Here is a 19,479-nt window from a genome sequence, read left to right as displayed (position 1 = left end):
GAGATCTGTGTTGTCGATTCTTCCTTGACATCTGCTCCTTCCACATCAATTTCTCCTACTTGTAAAAGCCTTTTCATATGCTGCGTTACTCACCCAGGGGGCTTCCCACCAATGATTATTGTTTCCAAGAATACCAAACATACTCCCTTCCTCTTGGCTACATGAGGAGCACATATCATTCTCTTCCTTCTTTATCACTTTTCATCACGGAATGTATGTGCATCGTTTAAATGGAAAAAAATGATTCATGGTTTACCTTCCTAAATTGTGAGGTGCCCAGGCTCAAGGATGAGTGAGGGTTGGCACCCAGATATTTCTGTGTCTCAAGGCCCCCCATGACTTTTTGCAGAGGCAATATTTGAATGGGAAATTTCCCAGTGCACATGCTCAGTGGTTCTGTCAACTTCTGGATTACATCAATGAAACAGCGCTGAGGTAAAAAATGTATCCGGATGGAAGCACCTAGTCCAAACCTCGCTTCCCTCACGTATTCACTACGCAGCCACCAGCAAGTTAGTATCAGTCCTCAATAGGCAATATGGGAAAACTATTAATCTACTTTACAAGATTCTTGCAGGGATGATTTACTTATTTTATTATGTACATTGGTACGCTGCCATTTTTATACCATCCTGAAACTCAAGGTCGTGTACACAGCATTTCCAGGAGGCCTCCCATTCAGGTACTGACCAGATGCAACCAGTTTAAGATCAGGATCATAATGTAAGTGAAGCAACACTATAAAAATTATTATTGTTATTACTACTGACAATGATCAGTGGCTTCTATGAATCTCAGGTAATACATATTTATTTATAGTTCACCATTACCATGGAGTGTTAAGTATGAAACAATGCAATAAAAACACTGTAAGACATATTGGATCACAAAAATTAGAAAACAATGCAGTAAAAACAAGATAATATACACAACAAACACCACAACAGCCACGTGGGATGTAATCATCAGGACATCAGACTGGATTTTGAGAGACCCAGGTTCAAATTCCCATTCTGCCATGGAAACTTGCTGGGAGACCTCATGCCAGTCACACACTCTCAATATAACCTACCTCACAGGGTTCTTGTGATAATTCTGTGGAGGACAGGCCAATGATATAAGCCACTTTGGGTCCACTGGGGAGAAAAGTGGATTCTAAATAAAGCAAATAAATAAGTCAGCTACTATCTTACTCCCCTTATTAAAAAATAGCTTGGCTTTATGAGCATTTTTAATCAGGAAGCACCCTCTAACATGATGGAATAACGATATTAGGATTGAGATGGTGTAGCACAGAGGCTAACAAACTGAGAACAAACTGAACAAACTGAGTTCAAGCCTCCTCTCTGCCATAGAATCACTAGTGCCCCTATGCATGGCACTCTCTACCAGCCTCCACTCCTCCTCTGTAATATGGGAGCAATAACACTAAACTGCCTTACAGGGCTGTTGAAAGAGTTATAAAATAATATAAGTGAAGCACCTTAAGAGAGCCAGCGTAGTGCAGTGTTTTTTTACATCAGATTAGGAACTGCAAGACTCAGGATCAAATCCACACTCTGTCATTAGACCTTCCTGGGTGACCTTGAGCAAGTCACACATGCTCAGCATAAACTAGCTCACAGAGGAAGACAAAGTTAGGGTTCCCATGCAGAGAAAAGAGAAGTGTAAATAGAACAAATAAACTGAACACGCAGGAACCATCATATTATTTGCACTTAAGTGCTTTCTGAGTGTTGAAGGTTTACATCACTTTATATCACAACTCTCTAAGTAAGAACAATGTTATTATTTCCAAATTACAGGTAAAGTTTTACAATTCTCAACATTTTAAAAAATATTTGCATGCCACCTTTCCATCCAACTTGAGGCCGCCAAGCCAGCAAACAACTACAACATAAAAACAAGCTTTAAAATACAAATGTAGATAAAATATTTTAAACTACTTATTAAATATATATACATGCATAATAATAACTAAAGAGTTTGTTATATATAATAAGAACAATGTTTTCACCCACCATATATGAAGGGTTGTGGGCTTGTTCTGAATAATAAAAGCTAATAACAGTAATAAAACTTCCACTTCAGACACTTACCAAGCCAACCCCAGCCTCCTCCCGGGTCTCCCTCTCAGCCACTAACAGGCACCAAGAAAACAAGGCGGAAGCAAAACCTTCCAGCAGCAGCCGGGCGCCATTTCCGCTCACATGACCCCAGGGCTTTCCAAAGCAACAATACGCATGCGCATTAGCGCATCGCTATCCGACTTTTTCCTGATCTGCCTCGAGCAAGCGCCAGAGAAAAGTAGGCGCGGCAGAAAAGGCGGAAGTAGTACACCCATTGGGTAATTGAACATAAGAGGATGGGAAAGACGAAGAACAGTGACTGCTGGTTTGCTGAGAAATTTCGTTTCGCTCTTTTATTGACTGATGTGGAGAAAAAAGGTGGGCTGAAGAGCCCTAAGTCACAGCGCCCAATTGGCTAATGAGAGGAGATGATGGGCATACTTATTGGTTAAACCTCCATTGGCTGTTGCGGAGCAACGGGGAAAATTCTCAGCCTGAGGGAAGAACAGTAGCAGAGCCCGATGGTCGAATGAAACGAGAGCGCTCATTGGCTGCTCTGTGGGGAAGGAAAAGACTATTGGTTGAGTGGAGAAAGGGCGGGATGTGGTTGAATTTATGAAAAAGGAAAATGAAACAGCCGTATCCCAAGAAGGTGGGAGTGGAGTAGATAGTCAATCTAGCGGTCCCGCATTTATAGAGGGATGGAACTATATTTTAAACATATAGCAGTGCATTGGCATGAACTTTGCACAAGGAGGTGGTTAGCTTCTAGAACTCACTGCCATATGATATGACTACTACTAGCTCAGAGCTTTGAAATGGCAGAAGGGGCTTTACCACTTTAGACCGCAGGGTAGGGAGGTGGCTACTTTTTTCAGTTCCCCCACGTTACCCATTTCCTGCAACTGCAAAGCTAGAATGGCATGGAGAAAACTAAGAGAGAACTCTGCTCCCTGAAGTTGTAATTTATTTGTAGGGAGGGTTTTTTTAAAAAATGAAGTCACATTTCTGCTTGACCCACAGGACATTAAAGACATCCCATTCTGGGGGGCGGTGTTAAAGTATGGGGACTAAGAGTATTCCTAAGCTCTGCAACTTTAAGATGAGGCCTGAACTTCTAGAAGAGTTATCTAGATTACAGCAGAGAGTCCCTCTGGATGAAATAGCAGACTATGGAACCATGCTGATCTTGCTCCCCGAACCCCATCCTCCCCAGACACTGCCCTTCCAAATCTTCAGAAATTTCTCCAACTGGAGTTGGCGATCTTAGCTAATAATGGGAATGGAGGAGAAAAAATTGTGTTATTAATGTATTTATTATTTGTTAATAGCTGTGGGGGAAATATGAAGGCCTGGGGGTGGGTAAAAACATATGGTGGCTAGCCTCCCAGTAGTGGCTGGAGATCTCCTGGAATTACATCTGGTCTCCAGGCCACAGAAATCAGTTCACCTGGAGAAAATGGCTACTTTGGGGGGTGGACTCTATGGAATAATGCCATGCCAAGGTCCTTTCCCTCCCCAAACCCTACTTTCTCCAGGTTTCTCCAGATTTCACCCCCCAGATCTCCAGGAATTTCCCAGTTTGGAGCTGGCAACCCTATAAAAACACCACCCACTCTAAGGACTTACTTTCAATTTTTGAGATGGAAAAATTGGGTAATTTTAAGGGCCACTGCAAAAAAAAAATGGTTTTCTCTTTTTGGAGTGAATGAAATGCTTCTTGACACAATACTCTTCCTCACATCAAATATATAACATGAAAAAGTGTGATGCCCTTTTCCATTTTTCCAATGGACAAACTAGAAAATTTGGGGGAGTACTGGAAAACCCTACTTCCCCCCTTTTGGAATTAATGGTTTTTTAAGGCAAGGGTTTACTCACAATGTGTAGAATGAAAATTTTTATACAAGATAATCTACAGCAATTAGATAATTCGTATGTCTACTCTAGAAATTGACAACATATTTTCAAGAACATATATTGTTTAAATGACTCCCTGCCTAAAACCACCAAGAATGTAGCAATGTTTCTCTATATGGCTATAAAAGTCAGGAGTGGTTCCAGAAGTAACGTTTTTTTTCTGTTTTCTGTACTGTGTACATTATGCCAACTGATGCCAATAAAGGCTAACTGATGGTTTAAATATAAATAATTTTTGCAACTATTAATATGCTATAATTTGTATAATGATTAGGTCAGTGTTCATTGTTATAGTTTTGATATAATAATAACAACAACAGATTTATATACTGCCTTCAGGATGACTACATCCACTCAGAGGGGTTTACAAAGTATGTCATTATTATGCCCACAACAAAACACCCTGTGAGGTGGGTGGGGCTGAGAGAGCTCCAGAGAGCTGTGACTAGCCCAAGGTAACCCAGCTGGCTTCAAGTGGAGGAGTGGGGAATCAAACACGGCTCTCCAGATTAGAGTCCCGCACTCTTAACCACTACATGCTCTCAAGTCTTAGCTATTTTTGCAATTTTTCTTATAGAAAATTAAGTCATTTATACTTTAAAATTCTTATGTTGTTAAATCAGTAAAATAAGTTTGATAGGAAAGTATTTCATATTTCAACCCATACACACTGGGGTACAAATTTCCATTTTTTTACTAGGAAAAAACCCTGAAAAATGTTTTTCTCCCTGTGGCTTCAAAATTTCCAGAAATTTTATATTCCTGGTGGGAGTGAGTTGGCAAGTAATATGCACATAATTTACAAAAAAAGTATTACTAATAAAGGTATTTTTATTTATATGCATCCTGATTCTATGCATGCTTATTTGGAAGAGAATTCTGTCAGAAAGTGGCAACTGGATTTATTTTTTCATATTGAGTTCCCACCTCATGGCTGCTGGCTTTCAGGACAGCTAAGGATGCAATCCAAGAATGATTTCCTGGGAATAGTTTCTAAAAAAATGGGCCTTATTTTTGAGTAGTCCTGTTTAGGATTGCTCCTTAAGCTTACTAGGCACTACATTTAGGATTGCAGCCCGTAAGCCATCAATGGTTAAGGTGAGCTATGTAAAACTGTATGTGTTTGTAGATGACTATTTACTAGCACTGAAACTGAGTTTTTAAAGCAGTCTGAATTAGCTGACTTAAAATAGGCCAGGTGGCATTCATAGCTGTTGAGGAATACACTCTTGGCCTTGATCCAGGAAGAACTGCAGGGACAGCACAATCGAGAGTGCCCAGTGCTTGAACCTGGAACATATGGGACTCCCTGTGAGCTGAGCCTTATGGCAGGGAGTTCTGCACAGTGGTTTCCTAGCTGCTGTCTCCCTCACCCCACATATGCACACGCAGCAGGCTTTTGTACACCTGATCTGACCATGTCTTCACATAGATTGCATTAATTGAATAATGGCAATGGACCTGTTGCAAGGAAGATGGGCACCCTTTGGAGAGGGCAATTGTTCCTTCCAGATGAAAGCTTATTTGCCAGAAAAAAGCACGCTGACCTGTGCTATATTGAGTAAAGTTTTCATAGCTGGTAAATTTGTTTGTGCTTACATGCAAACTGGCTTTACACACCAACAGACCCTTGCTGCAACAAGTTCTTTACATATTTTTATGGACTGTAGTGTTGGCCAGTCTGAACTGGAACAACTGTTACTGAACATGCTGAGGCACCTGACTCCCTGGCATTGTTTTTCTTCTGGTGCCGGCAGACATATTCATGGCACTGACCGAGTGTACTCCGAAGAGGAGGCTGGGGAAAGCAAAGCAGAATGCCTGAAGCTTATTAGACTTGCATTGATTCTGCTGTGGTGTTTCCTTCTTATTCTTTGAACTGAAAAAACAGAATAGTTTTCACAAAGCGCATTATTTTAAATATGTGCAAAAGCCCCAATTTTGTTTTTAGCAATTGACAGGAATTCTCCAGGTATAAAGTAGGCTGGGCTCACTGCAGATGGAATTACTAGGCTGAGCACATGGTCAGCAATTTTCTCTATTGTTCTTGTTTTTCCTTTTGGGAAAAAGATTAAGTGCAGCCCTTATGTTAAAAACACACACAATGCAAACTACTTTTTAAAAATATACATACATGGGATAGAGGCAGGGAGGGCTTGCAGTTTAAGATTTGTGCGAACCTTGCACAACATCAACACAATGCTGGCTGGGGTAGCGGAGTCATAATTTGTGTTTTGAGAAACTGATTCCTACACAGTGCAAGCAGTTGCTGGTAGAATGCCACAGGGCTTCAGCTGAATGATAACTCATCGCTGTGTATTTATTGTTACAATTTGTCATCCAAGCCTAATTTTTTTTCCTGGAGCATCCACACAGCAGCCTCCTCTAATTGTCTACTTTGTGGGTTTTCCCATTTTACTGCAATCATTCCTAAACATGGTTGATTATGTTTTTGAGAAGATCACAGTCAAAGGATTTTGTATGCTGTGTGGATGGGAAGGTGCATGTTTTTTCAAATCCCTCCCACACCGCGCCATTCTCCTTCCTACTGCATCTTTCCATTGGAATGGACAAAGGATATCAGCTTCTTTTGGGTGCAAGTTGAACACACATTGGTCTGTGGTTCTGATGGTTTAGGAGAACCAGAAAGAAGCTAATGCTTGGGCAAGGCACCTGTCAGGTGCTTAGCGTCACTGTCGTACCCAACAATACCCTGCTGTTATAATTGTAGTCTAATGCTTTATGTTATGGTTATAGTTAAATGCTGAGGCTATTCTTTGACTGGACTGCAATTGTTACTCGCCTTGCCTTTCAGACCCGCGATGTGAAACTATGCAAGGGAGGCATTTATTCCTGCTGTTACCTGTATGCTCCTCTGAACTGCACTCAATAGTTCCCAGACACCATGACCTTGAAAATCCTATACACCAGTTCTGTTGTTTTCCCACTTAAATGCTTTTCTGCTGAGCTTAGCTGACCATTAGACTGGGGGTGGGGGGATTCCAGGATTTGTCCGCGCTTTGGAAGCCTATATATGTTTGATGCTTGCGTGTGAACGTTATTCCTGGCAAAGATGGAATAAGCTCATAATACTAGCAGCTTTTCAATAAAAGTTCTTTTACTGCCTGCAGTGAAGTCTTTTGAGGGTTGCTTGGCAGATCCTTACAGCGCCAATGTCAGGCCCTTGCCCCCCTCCAATCACATCACGGTACCCTGACCAGAAGAGAGCAAGCCGCTGCATGCTTTGAGCAGCATTCTTGAAAAGGATCAAGAAACAGGGTAGCCTTGAAAACAAGATCGAAGCCATTAGGCAGACATGAAAACAGCCCTTGTCTCTTCTGAGGGAAAAGTGCCAGGAGCCGGCTGGCTTGACTCCCTTCCTTGTGGAAGGCCAAATGTCCACTCGCAAGTAGTTCTTTGACAACAAGAAAGCCTCTTGCTATACATGGTCCCAGCAGGGAGCTGGCATGGAAATAAAACCCCGTTTCTGAACTAACACAAAGGCAACCCTCTGACAAGGCGGTGATTTTCTTGTCAACGGAAAGAAGCAATAGGGAGGAGGGAAATGTGGGGCTCAGATGAAAATCAACAGCCTTCCCATGGCTTTCATCATTTAAGAGAGGAAAATAGGGAGCACTTGTTTCAGGAGAGGGGAATGAGTGGTTCAGTTTGATTGCCTGCAAGTCAAATAAGCAAAATGATTCCATTGGATTTAGTGGAATGACATACTCTGCCACAGACATTTTTGCCATGTTAATTTCAAAATATGCATTCTCCTATGAGGCAGAAAGCCCATGTTCTGTTTTCAGAAGACATACAGTCGCACATATTTAATCTCACACTCCCCCTCCCAAAATATTCAAGTGTGTAGAATTTGAAGCAGCTTGAAGCTGAGAAATAGTTCTCAAATAAATCAGAAGCCATTGTATACTTGCTGCAGGAAAACAGCCAAAGTTGGGTAAGTTTTATGATAAAACAGGTACAGTTGCAAGAGAGTGCAAATAGCTTCTATTTGTTACTTAATTCACTGCGTGATCAAGTGGAGTGCAAGTGAACAGGGAGGAATACACGTGAGTCTGTTCACTTGCCGTTCAAGTGTCATTCGTTACTTGTAGCTTGGCCCTCAGTTAAAGACTGCCGGCTCCTGGAGGGATCTTGACTCAAGTCAGATTCACCAGGGTCTCCTAGCTGGGGTTGCCAACCTCCAGGCAGGTCCTGGAGACTTCTCACAATTACAGCTGATCTCTAGACCAGACATCAGTTCCCCTGGAGAAAATGGCTGCTTTGGATTGTGGACTGTGGAACTTTACACCCTGCTGAGATCCCTTCCCTCCCCAAACCCTGCCCTCCCAGGTTTTATCCCCAAATCTCCAGGAATTTCCCAACCCAGAGCTGGCAACCCTACTCCCAGGCCCAACTTCTGCTCAATCTACTGGCTGTGCCTCTTGGCTCGTGCACTTACAGTTAATTGTGGGGAGTGATCCAATCCTGCCAGGCTGCAGAAACCTCTTTCAGTGGGTCTTGGCTGACGCAGTAAGGAAATGCTGAGTTACTGTATCACCTAGCAGCCTCCCCTCCCTGTTCCTCACCCCATAAAACACACTCTTTAAACATTGCACTTTATTTACAAAGCTTTAATAGAGCAGAGAGGCACGCAGGAAGGGGTGTGTGTTTTCTGGGTAGTGGGGGTTAAAGGGCACAGAAAGAGAAAAAACAACTTCAACTATACAAGTAGATTGAATCCTGATTCTTCTGTTTGAGGAGAGATGAATGGAATATTGGAGGGAGGGTGGTGTTAGAGAGGAAGGCTGGAAGTGGGCCATTCTGAATCCAGCAACAAGATACCAGGACAACTGTACATTTCCAAATTCAGTTAAACCCCATGGTAAACCCTCTCTTATCCAACTACCTGAATTCCTTGGTGTGGTTAAATTTGTTGCAACTTAAGATTTTATGAGACGGAGTTCAGTTCATCAGACGCACCAAGTATGTAGGTGAACTCTTGAAACATCTGAAGGAGAGCTCTGATGCAAGAGAGCTTCTTTGGGAATAAATTGTTTAGGCTGCCACCAGTTCCCTGCTTTATTTTGTTGCAAACAGACCAGCACACCTACCCCTCTGGAAGGCGTCCCTGGATTTACTTAAGACTATTGACTTAGTTAAGACCATTGGCCATTGGTCTTGCAAAATATGTTTGCAGAAATTCTGATTTGAATATACGGTTGCCCAGGGCTTTTTTTCTGGGTAAAGAGGTGGTGGAACTCAGGACAGCACAATGATGTCACTTTGGGTCAGCTGAAACAAGGGGGTGTGGAGGGCAATCTAAACTCCCCTCTGTCTGGAAATCAGGGGGCGGGGCCACTGGCCATGTGACCATTTTCAAGAGGTGCCGGAACTCTGTTCCACCGTGTTCCTGCTGAAAAAAAGCCCTGGGGAAACCGTATATTCGGTGGGGAAACCATATATTTGGTGGGGAAATTCCTCTCAGTGGGGAAATGCCTGGTGATTTGGAGGTGGAGCCTTTGGTGGGTGGAGTTTGAGGAGGGAGGAAGCTCAGCAGAGATATCATGACATAAAGTCCACCTTCTGAAGCTGCTGCTTTCTTCAGGGGAACTGATTTCTGTGGTTTGGACAGCAGTCATAATTCTGGGAAAAATCGAGGCCCAAATTGGAGGTTGAAAACTGTATTAGGATGGAAATGTCTAAAAGTATAATGATATCACAATGTTGGATTGGAACACATGTCCATTTCGTCGAACACTGGCCAGCCTGATGTCACCAGGAACCCCCAAGCAAGGCACAAGGAAAGGTTGTTCTCCTCTGTCATTTGCCACCCAGCATCTGATCACCCGAGGTAGCCTGCCTCTGACCCTGGAGGATTCATTCCCTTCTATTGTGCCCTCCAGGTGCCCTTCCTTTTCTCTTCCTCCATGCTAAATAATTCACTGAACACAAACAAAGCACAGCCAAATGAAATATAAAGTTTAGAACAGAAAAAAAGGGATAAAAGAGAAAGGAAATGGTTCAATCTGTCTTGGTGGAAAATGGGAGCTTTCTGCTGACAGAAACGTCTCCTAATCTCTCTTCACTTCTTGCGCTAGGTGGTCGTGTGGATAGGGGGTGGGGAGGAACGGTTTTCCAGGTCAGCGGCACAGGAAGGCCTCTCTTCCCACCCAGACTGACTCAGTTCCATTACGTGATCTATAGGAGGAGGGAGAAAAAGTTATACAGAAAATGTTCCCTTGCAATATAGCAACGTATAGTTTCATTCTTCAGAATGTAGCCAGAATTCTTCTCTTCTGCTTTCCTTAGTGCTCTTTATATTCATTTTATTCTTTGAACCAAAGGGCAGGATATATTAAACACAAGAAATAAACAAAAGAATAAAAGAGGAAGTCAAGAAGAACCATATTGAGGACTACATATGTGCCAGGAGCCAGAACCTGGTGTCAGCGGTTTTAGTGAGCAAGTACAGGCCAACTGGCTGGCTGCTGTGTGAAATATGGTTGCCAGGTTCCCCCAACTCCCCTGGCGGGAGATCTGGGGCCCAGCTCCTACCTTCGTGATTTTTCCTTTTTGCATGCACATGTGCTCCTGGCTTGCGTGATGACATCACTTCTGAGAAGTGATGTCATTGCGCAGGTCACAGGGTGTCCTGGGAGCATTCCCGCATTCCCCAGGGGGGCAAATTAGGCTGTTGCAGCTATGCAGCAGCCTGATTCAGGCTGAATTGAGCCCCAATTGGCCCAAATTTGGCTGCAAGCCACACCACCAGGGAGCGCACCACGCTGCCTGGGGGCACGGCCCAGGAGGCGCGTTCCCCCACCCCTAGCCAGGTAAGCAGGGACGGGGGGTGAAGGGTGGGAGCAGGGGATTTCCTGCCCCGGGCGGGGGACTGGAATCCCTAGTATGAAACCCGCATTCTGGACTAGACGGACCGTTGGTCTGATCCAGAATGTTCTTATGGTCTTACGCAGAAGAAGCTGTGAGCCTAATCTCTTCTGCTCCCCAGCGCTACCCTCAAGATGTCCAGCAGAGACTATGCAGCTGGTAAGATCTGAGGGCCAGTGACGCCAACAAGAAGTGCTTACTGGAAAAACCAATGAGATCTGTCCTGGGGATATAAAAAGATGGCTTCCAGGCTAGGCTCTGTGGTATGAACTACTTGTCAGTAGCGTGAAGGTTGATGCTGTTGTCTCAGCTTCATCTTATGCTCTGGAACATTTAGAAGGCTGACAGCAGGAGAGTCAGGGATAAATGGGGAAGAAAGAAGACACCTATCTGCTTAACCCATGGAAGCTTAGAGGGTCTTGCAGGAGGGGGATTTCCAAAATCCACCCACTCTGTGATCTCTTGCAGGCCTCCAAGTGGTCCCTATATATATTAGGCTAGGATCCGGGAGACCCAGATTTAATCCCCCCTCTGCCATGGAAGCTTGCTGAGTGACCTTGGGCCAGTCACACATTCTCAGCCTAACCTACCCCACAGAAGGGATCCCATTCCCCCGGTGGGGGTGGAGAATCCTCCGCTTTCACCCTCCACCCCCTGCCTCCACTTACCTGGCTGGCAGGGGAAGAAAGCACAGGAATGGGCCTCCTGGGTGCACTCCCATTTGAGGCCCAAATCAGCCTGCTGAGAAGCGCCAGGAGCACTCCTGCGCCTGCAAGGTGACATCACCGGAAATGACATCATCGGAAATGATGTCATCATACAGAGGAAGAGGCATGTAAGAGCCAGGTCTCCCCTCCTCCCGCCAGCAGGGTAAGGGAACCTGGCAATCCTATCTCACAGGGTTGTTGTACAGATGAGATGGAGAAGGGGAGAATGTTGGAAACTGTTTTGGGTCCAGTTAGGAAGAAAAGTAGAGTAAAAATGAAGTGAATAAATAAATACAGCCAGTAATGGACTGGCTGGTCCCTGTGCAGAGCAAAACCAGGCTGCTTGCACTCAACATGGGGTCCTCTTCAGACTAGGGGGAATTTCTGGGTATGCAGGAAGCATAACTTTATACTAACTAAAAGAGAAAAACTCTTAAAAATATAAACAGGGGTGTGTGTGTGTGTGTGTGTGAATCAACCTAGGGTTCTCAGGCTATGCAAGGTAGTTCTAGGAATCGCTCCAGTGATTTGTACATCACTTCTGGTTGTTTCCCAGAAGTGGCATAATGGTGCAGTTGCCACCAACATTTTATAGGGCTGCCAGTGGTCAGCCTCCTGCCATCGGGAGAGGTCTGGCAGCCCTAAATCAACTTGCTGAAGTTCCTGATAACCTTAAAAAATAATGGAGGGGGTGATTTGGGGGGGGAGGTAGGCAGGGTGGGGCTTTCCAATCATCCCCTCCTATCCTTATGGGCCACCAGCTTGAATAAACTATTAATAGCCAAGCACTGGGTAAGCCCTTGTGTTGCCTGGCCCTTGCCATGGCCAGAAAGAGTCTTCCATTCCACTACCTTACCTGTGGGTGGTGGGTCTCCCTTCTCCAGCTCAACCTCCTGATAGTGCAGGTCCTTGGCTTCCCCTCCTTCAGCTCCATTTGGATTCTCAGATTCACCAGGGAAACCTGGCTCATCCCGGACCTCTTCTACAGATCCAGCAAAGGATACTTTCTGCCCACCTAAGAGGACCAAACTTCAGTGACAAACAAGAAAAAAAATACATTCTTGGCCCCTCAGGCCTCCTCTGGTCTATTTTATTGCTACAGTCATGGGCATTCACACCTCACTATCAGCCAAACAATCTATGGTCTAATTTCAAACTACAGACCTAGGGCCCCTCCTTCCTCCTGCCATTTGTTGTAGTGGTTAAGAGCAGCAGGACTCTAATCTGGATAACCAGATTTGATTCCCCACTCCTCCGCTTGAAGCTAGGTGGGTGACCTTGGGTCAGTCAAAGCTCTCTCAGAGCTCCACCCACCACACAGGGTGATTGTTGTGGGGATAATAACAACATGCTTTGTAAACCGCTCTGTGCGGGCTTTAAGTTGTCCTCAAGGATGATATATAAATTGAATATTGTTGTTGTTATTGTTATTATTATTATCAGGCAGGGAAGCAATTCTATAACTGAGGCACTGGTTGCAGTGGGGTTAGCAAAGCCAACAGCCGCACCTGCTGAAATGTAAAGGAATTACCACAAAACGTTCTTCAAGAGCCCTTCTTGAGTTTCAGACCACTATAGTGCTGTTTTTTGCACAAAACTAGGGAATCTGTTGGGTGATATGCAACTGCTGCAGAAATGTTGTGGTGAACAGTTGAAGGAAGTCTTGTGCCCAAAAGTGTTCTAGGCACCCACACCCACAGCACCATTTTTAAACATTTTCCATGGTAGCATATGAAAGATGTGAGTTCATTTGCATTCTGCATGTATGTGTATGGAGAGGAAGATGAATATATAGATACACCTTTTGAAAATGTTTCACTGAAGAAATTTGTATTCTGTACCTCAAAAACTGAATTCTGTGATCTATATAATTTTGCAAAGTACACGCACCTGCATATATTTACCTGTTTTACATAATCTGCCTTTGTCACTCATGTAGCAAGGCAGAGGGCCATACTCACCCGTACAACTGCAGACAAGATTCACCAACCCTGCCTACAGTTCCGTTTCCATGGCAATAATAACTGGAGACAGTCAAGAGTTTTAAATTTTTTCTTTGCAGGGAACCGAAAGTGTTATCTGTGATGCATTTTGACCTTGAGTGCCCTGTGCAAACTTGTGTCACTTCATTGCTTTTGTGAGTCTTTGCAGAACTTTAAAAACCTGCCCCCCCCTTTACTTCATTTATACCCTGCCTTTCTCCCCAAAGGAGCTTACATCATTTTCCTCTCCTCTATTTTTTCTTCACATCAACCCTGTGAGCTAGGTTAGGCTGTGTGATGGGCCCCAGGTCAACCAGCAAGATTCCATGGCAAAGCAGGGAATTGAACCTGGTTTACCCAGATCCTAGTATGCCACTCTAGCCACTGTACATACCGGCGTTTTGACCAGAGTGGGTCACATGAAACAATGGTGTATGTATTAGGGGTAACAAAGCTGCTATCATATCTCCTTCAATGCTCTTAAATCTGGAGATTACAGATACCCCATGTCCCTGATCCAAGTGATCAATTGCTACCCATCCCTCTTAAATGATCTGACACTCTTAACACCCAAATTTACCTTTCCGTTTCTGCGATTTGGAGAGAGCTGGATAGACAGGATGCTCCGATTCTTTGGGCTTATTTTCCAAGACTTCCCAGGGAGAAATGATGGAGATTGTGAAAGAAAGGGAAGAAGAAAGAAAACTGAAGGGATGCTTTTTCACAAAAATGTCCAATTATGTGGGTATGTGTAGGGATGGGGAAGAGGAAGTAATGATAAAAATCAAAAAAGCAGATCCCCAGATTACTGTGTGGGTTCCATTCCTTAGTCTGTGTACTCTCATTAGTTTCTCTGTTGGGAACTAAAAGATAGTGCATCCAGATTGAACATAAGGGGGATATTTGTATCTGGAGACATGCAGCCATATTGGTCACACACCCTCATATTAAGGCAAATTACTGCAGGATAGCAGTCACAACCTGTAGCTGAAAACCTCCAGGCTCCACTTGGAGGTTGGCAGTCCTCCAGGCTCCACTTGGAGGTTGGCAGTCCTAAAACAGAATACCTGGTGTGCTTATTATTTCATGTTGTTTTGTTCTTGTTTGGAACTATCAAAACTGTTTACACAGGACTCTCTGCAGTCCCCCATCCAGAGACTGACCAGGTCCCTCGATGCTGCAGCATCATATTCACCCAATTCACAGGGATGAACATCCCCACATTCCCTACACACACAAGCCCTTTGGGGATGCAGCATTCAGGTGTATCAGGAGCCTACCAACTGCACATAACAAAAATGTGCAATACTGTGATGCTTCTAATATATGCAGTCACCAAGTTGTTTGAACAGGGGCCATGTGTGCATTTACCATGCATATACACGCTCAGGACATGTGAATGCAAACACTGAAAAATCATACATGCCAACACTGTCTTCACATGGTAAATATGCATGCTGCCCTTGTTTGCACACCATGGCAACCCCACGTATTGGGAGAATCACACATGCACTCCTGTTATATATAGTTGTTGGGCTCCTGGTTCATGTGATTGTAATTGAAAAGGCCTACAGCCCTTTTCTTACTAAAGATTGTGGCACAACAGAAGCAGTTCAATTAACAAAAGGACTGCAGAGTTCCTGTCTTTTCCAGGAATGACAACTGATCTCCAGAATACAGCATCATACAGCTCCCTCCCCTCCCCAAAATCAGCTCTCAGACCTGCAAGAATTTTCCAATACAAATAACCAGGGTAGGAATGAAAGATAAGGAGAGGCATTTCTATCTGCGGTCAAGCTACCCAGTTGTGGAGTGCATCTCTAGTTGGAATGTGTCTCTTCAAATATGTAACACTTCCTTTTATTAAAAGAACAAGCACTGGCAGGGATGCTCTCTGTTTCTATGGGTGATCATGTGCCCAGTGAAGTCACGAATGGTCAAAAAACCAGCAACAACTCTATCGACTGACTGTGTAGCTTAGTTCTCAAGCAGGTTTTCCTTCACCAGGACTGCTGTCTGTCATTATGAATCCAGCATGAATGTCTCCTTTCTGCTTCTTGGATTATGGGAGCAATCCTAAATAGGTCTACTCAGAATCCTACTTGGGTCTGTTCAATGGGGCTTACTTCCAGGGAAATGTTCTTAGGATTGCCAAGGTATAGATTCCACACACTTCTGAATTCCTGCTAAAAATGAAACATGCGAAGTCCCACTCTTTTCTGTATACTCCTCCTATAGAGTTGATTCTACTCCCTAGAGGCCGTAAAGCTATTCTTCCCCAGAAACTGTAAACCACTTCCCTCTTCCTTCTCCTGTTGTGCGTAGCGTGCCTTGGTTGCTTAAGCCATCTGGAGTGCTGCCCCTTCCTGCAGGTAGGGTTGTTATTCTGGGCTTGGGAAATACCTAGGAGGCTTCAAGGTGGGGGTGGCAGAGTTTGGTGGGAAGAGACAGCTCAGTGGGGATGTAAAACCATAGAGTCCACTTTCCAAAGCTGCCTTGCTCCACGGGAACTGATCTCTGTAGTCTGGAGATCAGGTATAACTCTGGGAGAACTCCAGGCCCCACCTGGAGGACCTGTTCTCTGACTGTGAATGCACACACATAGTATAATCGAGATTGTATGGGTAGGGCTGTGCATGACTGTGCCCTGTTTGCTTGTTCCTCTTCTTCCACAACACATTCTGATTAAACGATTCCATAGCCAGTGGGCCATTCACCCTCAGCTGTGTCTTTCAGCTCCTGGAGTAATCTCCATCCTTAACAAGGCCTGTGTTCCTCTGAGCTGGAATGTCATATTGACAAAGGATCTAACTGCGCATGATCCCTTGCTCCAGCATCCATGTTCTATCTAGCAGGTGTTTGCTAGGAGTTCTAGGACTGATAACTTCCCGGTGGGGCCTGTAGTTCTCCCTGAATTACAGGTGACCTCCAGACTGCAGAGATCAGGTCCACTGGAGGAAAGGCGGCTTTGGAGGGTGAGCTCCAGGGCATCACATCCCCGCTGAGCTCCCTTGCCAAACTCTGCCCTCCGTTATCACTGGCCTCCAAGTCTACAGGCATTTCTCAAGCTGCAGCAGGGTGTTCCTGTTTAAAACTCAGATACTCAGAACGGAGGCTGGGAGATGATTTGGATGAGGTCCACATTGCATGAAAAGCCTCCCCCCTAAAGTGCCTTTTTCCTGGGCTGATTCCAGACGACTAACCGGAAGGCGCTTCATGCCGCCATGTTCCGGATCGCGACGGGGAAAACGCGAAATATCGCGTTTTCTCACGCGAGTTTGGCGCGACGTCGTGCCAAACTTGTGCGAGAAAACGCGATATTTCGCGTTTTCTCCGTCGCGATCCAGAACATGGCGGCATGAAGCGCCTTCCGGTTAGTCGTCTGGAATCGGCCCTGGAGTAAAATGCCCCCAGGGAGTCACTATTTGCTCCCATTGAGAAATGTATGTGCAGCCCAACAGTACACAGAAATTTACCTAAACAGGTAAATAGTAACTCCCTTGAGATCCCTTCAGTCCAGGAAAATGGCACATAGGCAAAGCTTCAGCTCCTTTCCCCCATGTGTCATGGTCTGAATTCAAATCAGCTCCCACATACCTGATAAAGAAAGTTTCAACTGGGAATTCCCAGCACGTGTCTGCTAGATGGGCCCCGGAGATGGACCTGAAACAGTGTGTTATTTACTTAGGCCCTAAAAGAATATGCTGTGATGTAACAGGAGGGTGGTTCAAATCTCATCTCAGTCTCAAGCTCCTCTGGTTCTCACTCCCAGCTTGCCTCATTCCCCCCATCAGCAACATGGGCATGAGATGAATACTGGCCTCTCAGGAAGGGTTGCCAACCTCCAGGTGGAGTCCCCCTGGAGAAAATGACAGTTTCGGAGGACAGAATCTGTGGGAAACCATAGATTCTATGTAAAATCCCTCCCCAAATTCCTCAGTCCACAAACACTGTTCCCAAATCTCCAGGCATTTCTCAGACCAGAGTTGGCAACCCTTCTCACATAATTCTTTTAAGAAAATTTGCATGGGGAGTGCTTTAAGTACTGAAAGTGTCATGTATACAATTATCATTATCATTGTCATTATCATTATCATAAATATTTTGCCTATTCAAACAGTTGCTGTCAACTTACCCAATCAGTTCTGTTCTTAACCATTCAGTGCAAAAGTTGGCTTCTTCTGGAGAACAGCTTTTCTTACTTCCTACCCAACAAACCAGCAGCTGGGGCAATTCCAGATGAAGAGGGCATAAAGGCCCCTGTACCTTTCACCGCTGAGCATTTTGGCATGTGCCATTTGTCATGCCAGAATGCATTAAAAAATCACTATTTTCTGAAATTCCCTTTTTGTGCACAGTTACAAAATGTACATGAGCTTTATTCTTTAACACTGGTTTACATCTAGTACAGATTGCGTTAACTACGTAACGAAAGAATCTATCACTCCGCCATCTCTGGAGTTATAGGAAGTTGCACTCTTACCTGTGCATTGTCTTAGCAAAGCTGCCTTGGTTCCCGAGCCTGTTTGTTTCTGCCCCTGGGATCCTGCAATAGATAATGAAAACATATGGGATGGGAACAGGCTTGCCAGCCTCCATGTGAAGCCTGGAGATCTCCCAGAATTACAACTGATCTCCAGACTACACTTCCCCCAGAGAAATGGCAGCTTTGGAAGGTGGACTCCATGGCATTATACCCTGCTATGGTCCCTCTCCTCCCCCAAATCCGCTGTCCTCAGGTTCTACTCCAAATTTCCAGGAATCACCCAACCCAGAGTTGGCAACCCTAGCTATTAAGGTCAAGGACAAAATGCACTCCTCAGTTCCCAGTATGCTGTTGGTACTAAATAAAATATTAAACCAGTGTAGCAGTATAGCATCTTTTTAAAAAACAAAACAAGTTTCTAGTCCCCATGGTTGTAATCAGTGGCTCATTACAAACTGCCCCTTCCTGATTCTGTGAATCCAAACAACATGCAACAGTCAGATTAAAATGGCTCCCCCCCCACCCCCTGACGATCAAAACGAAACCCAGTGCAGCCAGGTTTTCATGATTATTCGGATTCCCAATAACTGCCTTAGAGCACCAGACACTTAGCAACCGTCTTGAGTGCCAGACCTTTGCTCTGGTGCAGCAAGAAAAATTAAAAATGTGGACAGAGGGACTGGAGGCGGGAGAGAGAAGAACGCCTTGTATAGAAGCCACCTCTCCTATCTTGGAGCTCTTTCCTGCTGAGGAAGAGATCTGGTTTCCTAGGAGACCGGCAGCTCCCTGTAGTGGGCTAAGGAGTAGCACTGTGTGTGCGTGTATATGTATGTGTGGACATTTACAGCTTTCTCCTGACAGCAGAGGTGCTAAATGAAGGGAAATGTATTCAGTACACGCCGTGCACCCCCAGTGAGTGGGATCTATGGCAAGCAGCGGGAGAAAGCCCCTTAAATAGAAGTGCGTCACCAAGGTAACAGCCTACATGCTTGAGCACAACTTGACCTCTGGAACCATCAGCCGCATATGCCACACCCCTTGGAGATGTCACCCCAGGCTAAAGCACGTTCATACATATTTGCTGGAAGAAACAGGGGAAGGAATTGAGTTCACCTCTTATGGTTTGAAAAGAGAGGGAAGTAAAAACCAGGAATTAATCCGTGAGTCCTGATCTTCAGAGCTAAGAAAACTTTGAGAGTTAATCTGTTCTGATCTTCCCAACTAAGAAATAGTTCAGAATTCACTGGGATGTATGGGACCTCCACTCAAAAGTTTTAAGAACATTGTTTTTCATATTTCATGACACAAAGCCATATTTCTTGATTCAAAACCTTGCTGGATCAGACCAAAGGTCCATCAAGAGCAGTATTCTGTCTTAAACATGAGGGCCTTTGATGTAGACCGAGGGGCTGATGGTGGGCTAT

General features: G+C 44.6%; 2 protein-coding genes across 9 annotated transcripts in view; both read right to left on the bottom strand.

Moving 5' to 3' along the window:
- Positions 1-8,563, bottom strand: part of STARD3 (StAR related lipid transfer domain containing 3) — a 39,491-nt gene extending 30,928 nt beyond the window's left edge. For 4 of the 7 annotated variants that reach the window (XM_054992798.1, XM_054992799.1, XM_054992797.1 and 1 more), the window contains exons 1-2: positions 2,100-2,190; positions 1,073-1,155 (exon numbers count right to left, since the gene is read on the bottom strand). The gene's annotated coding sequence lies outside the window, so the exon portion shown is untranslated. Of the gene's footprint in view, positions 1-1,072; positions 1,156-2,099; positions 2,191-8,451 lie in introns of those variants that run through there. The other 3 variants (XM_054992800.1, XM_054992801.1, XM_054992804.1) reach the window with 3 other exon arrangements.
- A 44-nt stretch (positions 8,564-8,607) lies between these two features.
- Positions 8,608-19,479, bottom strand: part of PPP1R1B (protein phosphatase 1 regulatory inhibitor subunit 1B) — a 70,402-nt gene continuing 59,530 nt past the window's right edge. For both annotated transcript variants that reach the window (XM_054993271.1, XM_054993270.1), the window contains 4 exons: positions 18,053-18,115; positions 14,150-14,221; positions 12,444-12,602; positions 8,608-10,190 (listed from right to left, as the gene is read on the bottom strand). In XM_054993271.1, coding sequence (XP_054849246.1) covers positions 10,087-10,190; positions 12,444-12,602; positions 14,150-14,221; positions 18,053-18,115 — 398 coding nt within the window. In that variant the 3' untranslated portion in view covers positions 8,608-10,086. The remainder of the gene's footprint in view (positions 10,191-12,443; positions 12,603-14,149; positions 14,222-18,052; positions 18,116-19,479) is intronic.

The sequence above is a fragment of the Eublepharis macularius genome, chromosome 12 (genome assembly GCF_028583425.1).
Source record: "Eublepharis macularius isolate TG4126 chromosome 12, MPM_Emac_v1.0, whole genome shotgun sequence".
NCBI classification, from domain to species: Eukaryota; Metazoa; Chordata; class Lepidosauria; order Squamata; family Eublepharidae; genus Eublepharis; species Eublepharis macularius.
The sequence above is the reverse complement of the archived record's forward strand: the minus strand, read 5'-3'. Positions and strand labels throughout refer to the sequence as shown.